Consider the following 16,068-nt stretch of genomic DNA (forward strand, 5'->3'; position numbering starts at 1 on the left):
TTTTCCCTTCTCTCTTCTACTCTCCCTAAAATCAATATCCTCAGGTGAAGATTTAATAAATAAATAAATAAATAAATAAATAATAAATAAATAAATAAGGAACTTACCGGGAAAATAACTCTAAATTTCAAAATAACAATTCAGTAAGTTAGAATTATCAACTTTCGATTTGAGTTAGAATTTACATAAGTGAGATTAAGTCAGCCCTAAAAAGTTTAGCTCTATTCTTCCATACATTTTCTAAGTACAGAAAAAAACTGCTTTAATACCCTCTACTGAAACAGGTAAATGGAATTTCCCACAACACACTGTCTCATAAATACATATTGAAACTGTAAAGAAAAGTTTAGCAAATAAAACACTTACAAAAAAGAAAATCATTCCTTTTATTGCAAAAACAATAATTTAACGATCTCTGTGCTTTTCCTTATAATAAAATAAGAAGTCACAGCTGATGTTCAAAACTGGAAACCAGGTAATCAGACAAAAAAACAGACATTTATTTCAATAGCTCAAAGTGCAAATACAAGTCAGTTCACAAAGTTTCAAGATACAGCTTTAAGTGTAATAAAAACCTGATTTACAAAAATTAAAGGGTAAAGAGCAGAAATAAAGCTTCATTTTTGAAAAAATATCCAAGAAGCATGAAAACTTTTAGACGAAAATATTCCATATATCAATTCAGAAATACCCTAATTTACAGAGGCCAGTAGTACATTGGAATCCAAAAGGACTTCTAAAAGAAAGAAAATCACCTCAAACTGGTCAGCTCCAGAGAGATTGGAAATTCTTGGTGCTATCTAGTCCTAATTTTGCAGCCTCATTCAAAATGTATCAATTGATGTCATCCAACCTATGATATTTTGATCTTCAGGAAAACTCTAGAAAATGTCACAAGTTCAATTTAAGGCCAACATCCACTATTAATAGTTTTTGAAGTGGTCTCTATATATTTAAAAGATTTAAAGAGCTATTTTCACTTCAGGCCGATGGTGTTACTGGGGAAAAGACATAGATGAATACTTCTATTACTTAAAACCTTGTTGTAAGGTTAACAACATGGCCTTCATAACTTCCTTACTTATTCCTACACATACAGAACCGGAATGGAAAGTAGAAAAAGTTCCCAGTAGGAAGATAAAGGTTGTTACTTTTTAAAATCACTCGGCAGCCAAGACACATGTTTATTTCTGCTCCCCGGAAGCAATGTTAGCTACTAGTTTTAATTCAGGAAGATCTATATCTTCAGGAAGATTCACATAAATATTTATTCAGTCTTTTTCCCAATCTTCATCTTTTCAGTGTAGGCAACAAATTGAGAGTCTGTTCCAAAAATTCTGTCCCACCATGTGAATGTTGAAGCATAGTTTCCAATGAAGTTCATGTGGTGAAAGTCATGATGCCGAGAGCCAGCATAGAAAGGGATGAGGTTTAAAGGGTTGAGAGGAATATCATAACCACTGCAATGGGAATAATAAAGATTATGAAGCAATAATTGGCACTTCCATTGATAGTCACGTGTTTGTTAGTTAAGTCACACAACATTCCACTTACCTAGGTCACTTTATTTCTGACATGTTTACAAAAGACACAAACAACAGAAAATAGTGCAAATTCTAGAACACACTAAGGAATTTTTTTAAATAAAAAAAAAAAAAAATCTATGGAAATTTTATGTTATCAGGAGATGAAAGAGAAACATTATACTAGTAATGAATAGATTTTTCATAAATTCTTTTTCTCTTTGTTTTAGAGGAGGAGCTCTCTTACCATAGCCTTCAGGAAAAACTATATGAAATCAGTATCAAATCTATGCTTGATGGACCTGGGAATCACTATTACAACACTTTTACTTTAGTCAATGACAAGTTGGAATTAAATGTACCAGAATTAATGAAAATACGAGTGTGCTTTCTGTAGTTGGAGGGACACATGTGATTTCAAAAGAATATCATTTACAGTATCCTCCTTTTTCCTAATATATATCTGAAATCTGACATATTAGCCTACTTAAATATAATCTTATGACTATGAAGTCCAAATCACCCCAATCTCTTTCTCTCTCTTTGGAAGGTTGAGAGGGAGAAAGAGAGAAAAGAACAATGAAAGGAAAGAAAGAATGTAAGAGACACCACTTATAATTTATCTACAGAAGAATATTCTCTGCCTAGAATTAGAAGCATTGCTTTGCTAATTTTAGTGGTTTAAAAATAATTCTTAGAATTTAATATTCTGCTTTCATCGGTATAGTAATAAGTCCCAGGTCAAAATGCAATGAATGTATAATTTTAAAATAATAAAAAATTAGAATATTAGGCATATTAAAAGGCATTAAGTATAAATAACGTACCACAAAATATCTTCCAATCGATAGAAAAAAGGTGAAATAATATTAAAAGTAGTGATTTCATCAGTGGTAGGCAGTGAGACTAGAAATATTCTTATTCAGTGAAGGCTAAATGATTCAATGTGGGTTTTTTTTTTCTTCAAATAAGAAGCTTAGATTCATTGCAGAAGGATAAAGGAATTGCTAATTCTGAATTATGGTATTTAATCAAATCTTTAAAAAACAACAACAACACACAAGTAGTTTCAGTTAAACAGTGTTTCAGGAAGGTGTGAAACTCAAGAGTCATAAAAATGACTCATTTTACTACAGGAAAATTAAAAACTAGAAAAGAATCATCAGAAGTTAAAATTCAAATGACAGACGCAGAGAAATATTTAGAACATATATAGCCAATAGAGCTTACACAAACCAGTAAGTTTTAAGACATATAACAAAAAATAGGAAGAGAACATAAAATGTACCTCAAAGAAGAAAAAATACTATTGGTCGATAAGCACACAAACTGATGCACAGCCTCATGGGTCCCTGGAGAAATACACACAGACACAGCACTCAAAGCTCTTTGCTCTCTTATTGACAAGCATGAAAAAGACTGCACTGCCCAGGCTTGGAAGGGTGTTGAAAGAGGAAAAGAATTCTAACATATTTATGCTGGGAATATAAACAGGGACCCTTTTAAAGGGCAGCTTTGAAATATCCACCAAAATTTCATTTCATTTAACCAAAAGAACTTATTCTCCCTATAAAAATGACCACAACAGGAATATAAAAAAAATCTAACCAATGATTATGTTTCTTTATTTCTTAAAAAATAGCAATATTAACAAGATTAACGTCTATTAGCCTGCTTAAATATAATCTTATGACCATAAAAATAAAGACATTTTATGATACCTCATGCCAGAACAGAAACTAGAGCTCACCTGTGGACATCAATAGTTTCCATCAAACGAACAGTCACCCATGCCCACAGAAGAATTACATGATCACATAAAAGCACAATTCCAATGAAAAACCCAGTTCCAAGAATTAGGGTTTCCAGGGGATGTGCATATTCAGCTTCCATTCCAAATGGAGCCTAAAATAAAGAACAATTCCTTAATATATTGTGATGGTTAATGTTATACATCAGCTTGGCTATAGTGCCCAGTTGCTTGGACAATCAATCTGGATGTTGCTGTGAAGGTATTTTTTAGATGTGGCTAACATTTAAATCAGGTTACCCTTCATCTAACCATTGAAGGCCTTAGATTACAGTGGTTCTCAACCTTTCTAATGCCGCGACCCTTTAATACAATTCCTCATGTTGTGGTGACCCCCCAACCATAAGATTATTTTCGTTGCTACCTCATAACTGTAATTTTGCTACTGTTACTGAATTGTAATGTAAATATCTGTGTTTTCCCATGGTCTTAGGCTCTACAGCAGCGGTTTTATGTATGGTGCCAGGTAGGTACTAGAAATATCAAGGGGAACACTTTGTCAAATATGATTTTCTAACCCCATGCACACACCACGACCTTTAGCCTCTAAGAGAAAAAAAGCATTAAATATAATCTTAACATACCTGAAACTCATGATGAACTTTATGAATATATTTATATATTTTTTTGTGGTGTAAGAGCCTGTGTAGGAAATAGTGCCAGGTATCCTCAATCACCGCACAACCAAAGCATCTTGCCAAAAGCATATACCTATAAGATGAAAACACTATCATGAGTATGAGTATGAAGACTTTTACTTGGGATTACTGCTTGAGATATACATAAAACCAAATACCTACTTTACAGTTTGACCTAACTGGATATATTGGTAAATAAATTCTCAAGTGTTTAGAAACAAGGAAGCTATATTATACCACCCAGAAGAAGAGTTGAACAGAACAGACTGGTCACTATATCAATTCTAACTCATTCAAAAAAATAAAAATAAACCACAGGTATAAAATTAATTAAGAAACAAAATTCATACCCAGAGAATCAACGATAGGCTGCCTCCTGCATGCCCCCACTGGGGATCAAGCCCACAACCTAACCGGGAATTGAACCGTGACATCCTGGTTCATGTTTGACACTCAACCACTAAACCACACCGGCCGGGCAACATATTTTTTTATAAACCTCTCAAACTATTCTCAATGTTTTCATTCACTTCAGATTTAAAATGTAATTTTTTTTTCTTAGTATAAGCACCTTCAAATAAAGTATTGCACTAAAATATTAGTAGAGAAAGACCTAAAAATTGTAATATGCTAAGTTTCTACGATGATTTACTTTTCTCCATTGTATTTACTTCCAAAGTTTAGAACAAACAAACATTAAACAAATAAAGAAAAAAAGATAAACATTAAGGATATTTTAATTGGACAGCAAACTGTGATTGAGCAAACAAATCAAACCTTTACATATTAAAGTATTGTTTATATCTTACCATCTTGGCATTCTTTCCCACCCATAAGGAATGTTGAAATACTCTGTAAAATAATAAGTTCCACAAATCAAAGGAAGCTGGATACAAAAGTGATTAAAGAGAAGTACTTTAAAGCATTTCCATTGGTTTTCCCATGTTTCTGGTTTATCCTATGGAGAAAAAGCACAAATATTTAGTGTTAGTCTGTTATCAGTAGGTTAGCCTGGTATCTAGAAGTAAATTCCTAATTTTCTCTCTAATGGTTAATGAGACCTTAATTCTGTTTTGTGAATTCTATATTAGAGTTATTATGTTACAGTAACCAAAGCCCAGGAATCACAACATCCTCCCCTCTAAATTCTTGACAACTACCATCACCAATTTAGGTGAAAAAGTTGTTAATAAACAAACCCATGAATAATGAATATAAGATCTCAAACCTAAGAAGCATCAAAGGATGAATAACTCTTCCCTGCCCAAAGATCATTCACTTCTCATATCAGAAATGTGTTATGCAAAGATTACGGTTGGGTCTTCCAACTATTGAAGCAATTGTATCAGCAACATTGAAAGCCATTGTTACAAAGGCAAACTGATGCTTCCAGACATTTGGCAGTATTCATTCCCAGAAATTAGTGCATTTTTGTTTGTATACAATAACAGCATTATAAACTCTGAGCTGTGTCCAGTGGTTTCCAATGGAGAGTAACTTCCCACAGAAGTTCCAACATTAAAGTCAAAATGAGTGAGATCAATGTAGTAAAATGTTCATTTAAATCTCATCAGAATACTTACTTATCTAGCAACTCATATTTTAGAAAACTAAATTTATTCAATTTAACGGGCTACACTTACAAAGGAAAATTGTTTTAGATTTTATAAAAAGGCGATGCTAATAGTTACTACTTTGTTTTAAATGTCCTTACTTAAAAATTCAGAAAGCTGCGGATGGAATTTTTTTCAATTGAACCACAATATCTCAAGTGTGGGAAATATTGTTAAGGAAAAGCCAAAAGAGGTTCACTGCCTTGCCCAGAATAATATAGGAACTGAGACTAAATAAAATTTAGGTCTCCAGTTCTGTTCTTGAAATTCTTTAAGTTATCTTTCTTGACCAAAAAAAAAAAAAAAAAAAAGAAAAGGAAAAGCATTAAATTGAGAAGCAATCTAGAAATCCAGAGAGCTGGGTGATCTCTAATCTCAGAGCCATCACTAACCAGCCATAAGCCAGTTTTATTAACAATAAAATGAGGAAATTAGATAAGATCATCTATAATTACCTATTTCTATTCTGAACATTATCACTCTACTCCTCCAAACTTTCAGTCTGTGATTGGGGACAAAATAAATGGGAGATTCCAGATTGGGCCTACAATGGCACTGTTTCCCTTAGAAACCACGTTTAACAGGGGGGCAGCTGGGGGCAAACTGGCCAGCAGGGTGGGACAGTTGGGGGTGAGCAGGCCAGCAGGCATGGCAGTGGAGGGGGGAAGGGGGGATGAGCTGACTGGCAGGGTGGGGCAGTTGGGGCAATCAGGCAGGTGAGTGGTTAGAAGTCAGTAGTCCTGGATTGTGAGAGGGATGTCCAACTGTTGGTTTAGGGCTGTACATGCCCTGGGGGGGTTCCAGATTGGAGAGAGTGCAGGCTGGCCTGAGAGACACCTCTCCCCTGCACACACACACACACACACACACACACACACCCCCCCCCCCCGTGCATGAATTTCGTGCATTGGGCCACTAGTGTGTGTGTGTGTGTGTGTGTGTGTGTGTGTATCTGTGAGGAAAATTCCTAGAGAATTATTAAAATGTGTGACTTCGTAAAAAGAAATAGATCCTACAAGGTAAACTTTATTACCTGTTTATAAAATTCCCCCATCACTAGCACACATGTGCATTAACTGTCACACTATTCTCTTTGAAAGCAGAAAGTCTCATCACCAATAGCAACTTCTTCCTGTAACTTTAGGGTATCTGTCTTCAAAATTCATAAACCTGTAAGTAACTTGCAGTGATTTTTTTAACTTGTTTTAAAATCCTGGCATATTGTGAGAACTTGTACTGATTTACCATTTCAATTCGTTTTATATCACAAAAGCTCAAAGCTTTTTGGTTGTAAAACTTAACGGAAGAAATATTGAGGACAGACTTGAGGCCACACTACCCAGCCTTTTAATCTGTTAATCTGTTTATAAATAACTACCAGTAACCAACTACTGATGATTGCTTATCCTTTCTTTGGCCATATTTTACTTTCAAACCAATCATAAAACAATGACCGGAAAAGGTTTTCCTCTCTTTGAAAAGGTTAACAACTCTGACCAAAGATTCAACTATACCAGGATATAATGAATCAGCTATATGAACACAGCAATGGGTGATACAGGGCAGCCTGAGTCAACACCCATAAGAACAAACTTAAAACATCCAAACTGAATCCTCCCTTTCAAGGCAGGACATTTTATAAAAAGCATTTTGGAACTTCTGTGTCCTCAATTTAGGGTAACAGGATACTCTCTCTTGGGCCACATTCCTTTTTAGTCCCTCCCTCTTTTACTTTTGTTGTTCTGTCCTTCGGCTTGGAGTCCACAGGCACCTGACCCCGTGTACTTATCCCCAGAGAAGATCAATACCAGTGTTGGCTTAAAGTGAGACTCACTGGGAGAGGCAATGAAACTGAGACCATGAGAGACAATGGGCACACTGACCGCCAACCCACACGGACTCAGTGAATGCAAATTTGTCTCTATAGATAAACAAACACTCTCAGCATACCGGTATCTATTCTTCATCAAGGCTATGTGTGCCCTTAAAAATAACTTGGCATGCTTTTTTTTTCTTTTGAAAAACAGTAATTTTCCTCACACTTATTTAGGCATACATGTTGCCATGTTGCTTCCTGTAGGTGCTCTCACCTGAGATCAAACCCTCTTGGCATATCGGGACGATGCTCTAACCCAAATGAACTACCTGGCCAGGGCCTGGCATGACTTTTTAGAAAAGTAAACAGTAAGCATTAGAAACTATCATGGGTTCACCCAGTACTGATAAATCCTTTCTCTAATAAACTGGTCCAGATTATTTCCTGGAAGCTATCAACTCATGAAGTACTTTTTAATGCTGATTATTTGTTGAAATAATAATAGTTTAGATTTACTGTGTTAAGTATTATTTTAAAATTAACTTTCCTATTTCTTTTTACCTTTCCATGTAGTACAATAGAAAATTTTAAATTTCATATGTGGCTTACTTATATTTCTATTAACTTCAAAATAAAGTTACAATTACTTTAAAAATATTCAACACTAATGATAATATTCCATGGCAAGTCCATCACACTCACCTTTTGAATTTTGTACTTCTTCATGTAAGGTATAAATTGAAACAAAAAAGCAGGTAAACAGAACAAGAAATAGAGGGCCTCGTGAACTATCAGGGATCCCCATGTTGCGATCTGGAACTTTGTGTAATTGTCCAACATATAGTTCCAAGCATTCTTAAATGGTTCTTGTAGAGGATTCTCGGGTAAAAGTGAATCTACATACTCCACAGCCAACGATGCTGAACTAAAGATGCTGACACTTTCATTTGTTGCCATTTTTCAAATCTCTGCACACGGCCTTTTAATTCTGTAAATATAAATAAGTACATAAGTAAATAAGCAAATTAAACAATTCTAAGAAAGTCGTTTTCAAAATACATCTTCAAATAATTTTAAAAATAACAATCACTAGCACTAATTTCTCAGGTCCTAAACATGTAGTTAAAAAAAGTTTACTGGATGTCATCACCACCTCCATTTGTAGATACTGCTTTAAAAGTCACATGTTAACTTTCCAGAGTAGGATCAAAGAGAACAACAGTAGATAACAAATTTCAAGTTACCCTTAAAGAGGCTTGTCAGTATGGTCCCCATGGAAAAACTTGTCATTTCAGTGGGGAGTTTAAAAGTGTCACTTAACACCAAAAGAACCTATAAAGAAAAAGCATGCCAAATATGACTACCCAAAAATTATTTTTGATTGAGGAAGAAAAAGATAACCTATAATAATAAAAGTGTAATATGCTACTTAGACCAGAGGACCTTCTGGATGAAGCCAGGGCTGGGAGGGAAGCCTGGGTCCCAGGCACCTGCTGGAGCTGGAGGGAAGCCGGTGCCGGTGCTGGTGGCCCAGGGAAGGACTACTCTTGCACAATTTCATGCATCGGGCCTCTAATTATAAATAAAGTCAAAGATCCAATGACATATTCGAAAAATGTCTCTACCACCTATGACAAAGGGCTATAAAGAAGTCAAAGGCCATTGACACTGGTTCAGAGAAGAGCAAATGCAAATGCTTAGTAAACAAACAAGCAGTTCAACTGGACTCAAATAAGGAAATGTACCCTAAAACAAAAATCTTTACGTTAAATAGGGCTCAGTACCCAGTACTGGTGAGGATAATAATTCGAAGAAACAGGCATCATTACACATTGGTGATAGAGTGGGAGGAAAAAAAAAAAATCAATTCAAAATGAAAATACCCTTTGACCCAGCAAGCTTCTCACTCAAATGTACAAAGACTGGTACACTAAGGCTGAAGGAAGTGCTGACTGTAATAGCAAAAACAAAGAGAAAAGTAACAAAATAAAAACAAGTCCACCAATAAGAAATAAGTTAATAAATTCTAAGTCCTTCCATAGAGCATTATAAAGCCACTTAAAAGAAAGAACTTTATGTTTGTTTTACATAGAAAGATATCTAAGATTCAGTGTTAAGCCTTGGCCAAAGTGGCTCAGTTGGTTAAGCATTATACCATACAGCAAAAGGCCACTGGTACAGTGCGGTACCATCTCATACCTGTCAGAATGGCGAACATCAACAAATCAACAAATGACAAGTGTTGGCAAGGTTGCGGAGAAAAAGGAACCCTCGTGCACTGCTGGTGGGAATGCAGACTGGTGCAACCACTGTGGAGAACAGTATGGAGTTTCCTCAAAAAACTGAAAATGGCCGAGACCGGTTTGGCTCAATGGATAGAGCGTCGGCTTGGGGACTGAGGGACCCGGGTTCGATTCCGGTCAAGGGCATGTACCTTGGCTGCGGGTGTATCCCCAGTAGGGGGTGTGCAAGAGGCAGCTGATCGATGACTCTCTCTCATCGATGTTTCTAGCTCTCTATCTCTCTCCCTTCCTCTCTGTACAAAATCAATAAAATATATTTAAAAAAAAACACACAAAAAAAAACTGAAAATGAAACTTCCATTTGACCCAGTAATCCCACTCTTAGGATTATCTCCCAAGAAACTAGAAACACCAATCAGAAAGGATATATGCACCCCTATGTTTATAACAGCACAATCTACAATAGCCAGAATTTGGAAACAGCCTAGGTGCCCGTCAGCAGATGATTGGATAAAAAAACTATGGTACATCTACACAATGGGATACTATGCTGCCATAAAAAAGAAGGAATTCTCATTGTTTGCAGCAACCTGGATGGAATTGGAGAACATCATGCTGAATGAAATAAGCCAGTCAATGAAAGAGAAACACCACATGACCTCACTCATTTATGGATAATAAAGAACATTATAAACTAATGAACCAAAAGATAGATATAGAGAAAGTAAAGCAACAAGCAGACTGTCAAATTACAGCAGGGAGGGTAGGGAGATCTGGGGGAGATAAGAGATCAACTGAAGGACTTGTATACATGCATTTAAGTACAACCAATGGACACAAAACTCTGGGGAGGGATGGTATGTATGGGGGGGGGGGAATGGTAAGATATGTACACAGGTGATAATTTAATTAAAAAAAAAAAAAAAAAAAAAAAAAGGCCACTGGTTTGATTCCCAGTCAGGGCAGATGCCAAGTTGCAGGCTCCATCTCTGGTATGGGTGTGTATATGGGAGGCAGCCAATCGATGTTTCTCTCTCCCTAAAATCAATAAAAACTATTTTTTTTAAAAAAGAATGTGAAATAGCAAGTTGCACAATATGTATAGCAAGAGCCCCACTTATGTTTTTGTAAAAAAAATATATGTATTTTATCTATGTACTTTCATGTGTGTGTGTGTGTGTGTGTGTATATATGTATGTGTATGTATGTGTGTGTGTATATATATATATATATATATATACACACACACACACACATACACAGAGACATACACGCACAAATATAGAAAATGAATGGAAGGATGCCAGGGAACAATTTAGAGAAGTGATCTTTAGGAAAAGGGATTAATAGGTATTAGGTGTGTATGTGCAAGCCCTATTATGCACACACAATGAGGGGTTGCTATGAAGGAGAGGAAGGAAATCTTATTTATTTTATACCTTCTTACAATTTTTTTTTTCAGGAGCATGTTTACTTATAAAATAAATAAGCTTAATAAGTTACTAAATTAAAAAATAGGTAAACTTATGAAGAATATCACTCTTTTAAAAATGCTCAATGCTATTCCTGATTTATGAGTAATGGACAGAGCAATAAATATTTGAAACCTCAGAAGCACTCTTATTAGTGTTTAAAATGCTCCCTCACCCCAACGTACCTCTTATCCTACTCTTGATACAGGAAGCTTAGCCCACTTCTTCAGGTCTGACTTCACTTTGCATCCTTATTCTTTTTTCTGACTAATTCTCAAATGACTTATACAGTGGAGACTATTGTGTTACACCCTGTGCATGCCAAGCTCAAAATTTCTCTTAGGTTACTCACCCTTCTCCTACTGACTAGGCTTGTGTTAGGTGACCTCATCAAGGACTCACCCATCGCTCATCTACCTTTCTCATCTTTTGTCTTTCCCTCTTCATGGAGTCTATCCCCCTTCAAGTTTAAAAACATATTCAAGTCTTCTTGAGGAAAGCTTTTCTAACCTCTATTACCTTCCCCCCAAGCCAATGTCCCATTTCTCTTCCTATGAACTAACCTATCAACTTCTTCCTTAAAGAATTCAATTAGCCTCTGACTGCATAACTCTCACCCACACAACTTGCTCAACTACTTGCAATCTAGCTCCTAAATCATGTCAAGATCTCTTCAAAGATATTCTATATTGCAAAATAAAAGTAATTTCAATCCTGTTTTCATACGGTCTCTAGCTGTGTGACTTTGAGCAAGTTATGTAATTTCTCTGAGCCTGTTTTATCATATGCAAAATATAACAATAGTAACTAGATAGAGGGGATCTTTTGTCAAATCACCACAATGTACACTTAAAATATAATTTTATCTGTCAATTACACCTCAAGAAAGCTGAAAAGGGGGAAAGAATAACAACATTTCTTCCAATGAGTTCAAGAAAGAATGCATGCGAAGCACTTAGCACAGGACCTGACACACAGCAATGCTAAGAAGCTACCAGTTATTGAGCATGTTCTATGTGCCAGGAACCGTATTCTAAGTGTGCTACATGTCCTCTACATATTAAAGACTTTAATCCTTACCACACGTTCATAAACTAGGTACTTTTATTATTCCCATTTTCTAAATGAAAAACTCAGGTTCAGAAATGTCATGCAACTTTCCCAAGTTACAAAAATGCCAAGTGGAGAGAAGCTTATGCTCTCAGCCATTAAGCTATACTTTAATCATACATAATAATGCACACAATAAATATTATAGTAAGAGGAGAATAATTCCTACAGTTTACCCAAGTCTCCTGGGAGAGGATTCTATACAGGCTGTCTTCCTATCCCACTTCCCATTTACCCAGCAACTACAGTCAGCTTTCTAGTCTCATCACCACACTGAACTCACTCTTAAGGACCTTCTAGCCACCACATCCAGCATACATTTCTTCGAGTTAATCTTATTTAACCACCTGAAGATTTGGTACTTCTCTCCTTCCTTGGTTCTTGGATTCCCATGTATTCATTCACTCCGGCTGAATTTGTGCTACCAGCTGCAGCCACTGTGCTCTCACCTGACTTCACAAACAGAAAACCTAGCAAGGAATTCACCAGACTATCATAAAAGTATGTGATAAGAACAATAAAGAGTTAGAAACACAGAGTGCTATGAGAACATGGTGGACCAGAAAGAATTTCCAGAGAAAAACGATACTATCTAAACTGGACCTGGAGCATGAAGGGAGGAAACCAGATTAAAAGCAAGTAAAGTTGGGTGAAGAGTGTGTATGTGTGTGTGTAGGGGGTGGGGGGGGTGGGGGAAGAAAGGGAAGGGGGGAGAAAGAGTAGAAGGAATAAGAGGGGGAGAAAGAAAGGGAAGGGGGGAGAAAGAGTAGAAGGAATAAGAGGATGTTCAGATTAGAGGGAACTCCCAAAGACTAAACCAGGACTGAGAAAGAATACAGCACTTTCTGACTTAGTATGTTTGTGGTTTAGCTTTTAAGAAAGGAAGACTCGAGCATCGAGGCTGGAAAGCTTCCAATGATGCTTTCCTTACTCCTTTATCTAGTATTCTTAACTATTTCCTGTTTTTAAAATCTCCTAATATCCAAAACTCTCTATTTCCAGCCATCTCCCCTAAACTCCAGGTTCTATTCATCCAGGCCAGCGCCAAGGAGGCGGTTCAGAGGCACATAAAACTCAGCATAGCCTGAAGTTCAGCAGATACTCCCTACTTCCTTTAACACCTAGGAGTGTTAATTCTGTCATCTCTGACAGAGTGCTGTGAGTCTTTCCTATCCCTGCGAACCAGGTAAAAGTCTGCAAACTCTCTCACTCAACACAGGGACGCCTGGTTTAACTCCCATTCCGGAGTGACTCTCCTCCATACACAAGAGCGGAAAACGGGCCAACTGCTGTCAACGGAACAAAAGCAAAATGCAGAAAGGAGACAAAGAGGAAGGGAAATCGTTAACTTCCTTTTGCTTTTTCTCCTCCTTGGACAACCGGATGGACTGGAAACCTCCTCTGTGCAGACTAACTAGGTCCTCAGAAAAAAAAATAATAGTTATTTTCAGTAGTTCCTTGTGGATTCTTTGAGAAACCTCGAAGTTCCTAAGCTTCTTAACCCAGACTGCACCTGGTTCCTCCCTGGGCCTTGCCATGCCTTCGGTTTGCCCTTTTAAACCCGACTTCTAGGGCACCTGCCAGCATCTATCGAAACAGGACAGTCAACCCTCTCACAACACTTAAAAGTTCCAAAAAAGTGCCTCCCCTAAGAGTCAGAGACCAAGGCCTTCAGCTGTGAACACAAACCAAACACGGCCCCGCCGGGGCTGCCCGCTCTTCAGGTCTCCTTCTCTCCTGCCTGCACCTAAAAATTCCAGGACATCTGCCTTCTCCTGGCTCCTGCTGCTTAACCTTCCTCTCTGCCCACGGGCCCAGCAGCCCCTCACCCGCCATGGCCTCCTCGCCCACCCCCGCCGCTCCATCAGCACCTCCTCCGGGACGCCTTCCCGGCCCGGCGCCCCCTGCGCCCGCACACACACAGCGGGTCTAACCTCCCCGGCATCGCTTCCAGTTCCGTAAAAGCCCCATCCTGTGCTGTATCCACAGCCTAACGCATCCAGGCTCCGGGCCACCGTAAACTCTTAAGCCTCAGCCCAGATCCATCCCCGCGTTTCCTCCGGCCCCTCGCCGCCCTCCCCTTGGGGAAGGGTGGCCCCCACCCGGCCCTGAGCGCGCATCCACATGCCCGACCTCGCTCCCCTCAACCCCGCAGCGTTCAGGGCGCCGGACCCCAGACAGTCCCCCTTCCTCACCTCCTCACCTCTCTTCCGGCCCCCTCACCGGGATGCTCGCTCGCAACGGAGACGGCCGCTCGCCGCCGTCTTCAAGCAGGTGCTGGGGGCCCAGGCCGGAACCCGCCTCCCCGGGTGAGGGAGTGGGAAGCGGCTGTTTCCGTTGTGATTGGCTGGCGAGGGCTCCCGTCCCGCCTCCTCGGTGCTGTGATTGGCCTGTAGGGCTGCCGGCATCGTGCGATTCGAGCTAGCGAATCACTGGCGGCCCCAGCCATTGGCTCCGCGGATGGAGTGAGCATAGTGAGACTCACACGCCCAGCCAGTGATTGGCGCCGCAGCCCGCCTGGAGGTGGGGTGGAAGGGAGTAGGGAGTGCTGATACGGCTTCGTGCGAGCCGGGAGGAGGCGTCACCATAGCAACTTGGGATGGCTCCAGCTCTTGCGGGCACGGTCCTCAGGGAGGCAGGATTATTAGCATTATCACTCTGTAGGATTATGCTATCCTTTTACCTAGTAAAATAAGCCTCATAACTCATCCTCAATTTAGATGATAAATACTTGGGTGCTCATGCTATTAGTTTTATAAGGAGAAAATAAACCTGTTTTAAAAGCTGTGTGTGGTGTGTGTGTATCCTCAATTACATTAAATGACCTACTGAATTTGTGTTTTGTTTTTTAATCCTCACCACAGAGCATTTTTTTCCCATTGATTTTCAAATACAGTGGAGGGGGAGGAGGGAAACATACACCCATGGATTGGTTGCCTGCCGAAGCACCCCAACCAGGGCTGGGGATCAAACTCACAACCAAGGTATGCGCCCCTGAATCCAATCACAACCCTTTGGTCCGCAGGCCAACACTCTTAACCACTGGGCAAGCTGACCAGGCCAAGTGCTGCTGAAATTTGTATGTGAAAAATGAAGATTTGAATCTTGGCATACTTGATATTAGAGTGCTAATTTCTGAAGCAATTGATCAACAGGTTACTTCTTGTGGTCTCAGGTCATTAGCAGAGGGGAGGGTTTTTGCATTCTCATCTTTTGTACCAGGATCTAGATCAGACTGTTTAGGTGTGGTTCAAGATGAGGGGAGCTTTGGAAACAGTTGTATTAAATCCTTTTAGGGGTTAGAATATGTTCTGTGAAATGCTCATCCTTTCCTCCTCCAAACATCTCTACAATGGCCAGACAGTATGCTTATGTTGACCCCAAATTCAACATAGGAATTTGAGGGAGACATAATCCCCAAAGTAATGGTATGAGGCACTGGGGCCTTTTGGAGGTGATTAGGTTGGGAGGGACTAAGAGTCCTTATGATGGGATTAGGGCTCTTATGAAACTGACCACAGAGAGAACCCTTAGTAGGGGAAGACACAGCAAAAAGACGGTCTATGAACCAGAAAGTGGGTTCTCACTAGACACTGAATCTGCTGGTGCCTTGATCTTGAAATCTCCCGCTTCCAGAATTGTGAGATATGCAATTTTTGTTGTTATATAAAATGAATAAAAAAATAAATATGGTTCTTTGCTTAAATGTGAATACTCTATATTAAACAGACATTATAAAAAAAAACATTATATCAGTTATAAATCTTTCCTCCCAACTGTTCTGGCAACAAGCTCATGCTAACCTTTTAAATTCCTCTCCTGAGGAACAGCCACCATATCCCC

At 38.7% G+C, this 16,068-nt stretch overlaps 1 protein-coding gene across 2 annotated transcripts; it reads right to left on the minus strand.

The window, feature by feature from the left end:
* Nucleotides 1-373: 373 nt before the first annotated feature.
* MSMO1 (methylsterol monooxygenase 1) lies at nt 374-14,570 on the minus strand. 2 transcript variants are annotated; one of them, XM_036423229.2, is made up of 6 exons: nt 14,421-14,570; nt 8,103-8,388; nt 4,781-4,929; nt 3,918-4,044; nt 3,274-3,428; nt 374-1,460 (listed from the first exon to the last, which is right to left on the minus strand). In XM_036423229.2, exons 2-6 carry the CDS (start codon nt 8,355-8,357, stop codon nt 1,268-1,270), a joined length of 879 nt encoding a protein of 292 aa, XP_036279122.1. In that variant the 5' UTR covers nt 8,358-8,388; nt 14,421-14,570; the 3' UTR covers nt 374-1,267. The 2 variants fall into 2 exon arrangements, with proteins under 2 accessions (XP_036279122.1, XP_045432346.1); XM_045576390.1 differs by having other exon boundaries at nt 14,429-14,543.
* Between the last annotated feature and the right edge of the window lie 1,498 nt (nt 14,571-16,068).

The sequence above is a fragment of the Pipistrellus kuhlii genome, unplaced genomic scaffold (assembly GCF_014108245.1).
Source record: "Pipistrellus kuhlii isolate mPipKuh1 unplaced genomic scaffold, mPipKuh1.p scaffold_m20_p_8, whole genome shotgun sequence".
NCBI classification, from domain to species: Eukaryota; Metazoa; Chordata; class Mammalia; order Chiroptera; family Vespertilionidae; genus Pipistrellus; species Pipistrellus kuhlii.

Coding starts and splice junctions, on each gene's coding strand:
- MSMO1 (XM_036423229.2), bottom strand. CDS start 8,357: ATGGCAACAAATGAAAGTGTCAGCATCTTTAGTTCAGCATCGTTGGCT. Junction 4,045..4,780: donor TGGGAAAGAATGCCAAGATG/GTAAGATATAAA, acceptor TTCATCTTATAG/GTATATGCTTTTGGCAAGAT. Junction 1,461..3,273: donor GAAACTATTGATGTCCACAG/GTGAGCTCTAGT, acceptor TTCCCATTGCAG/TGGTTATGATATTCCTCTCA.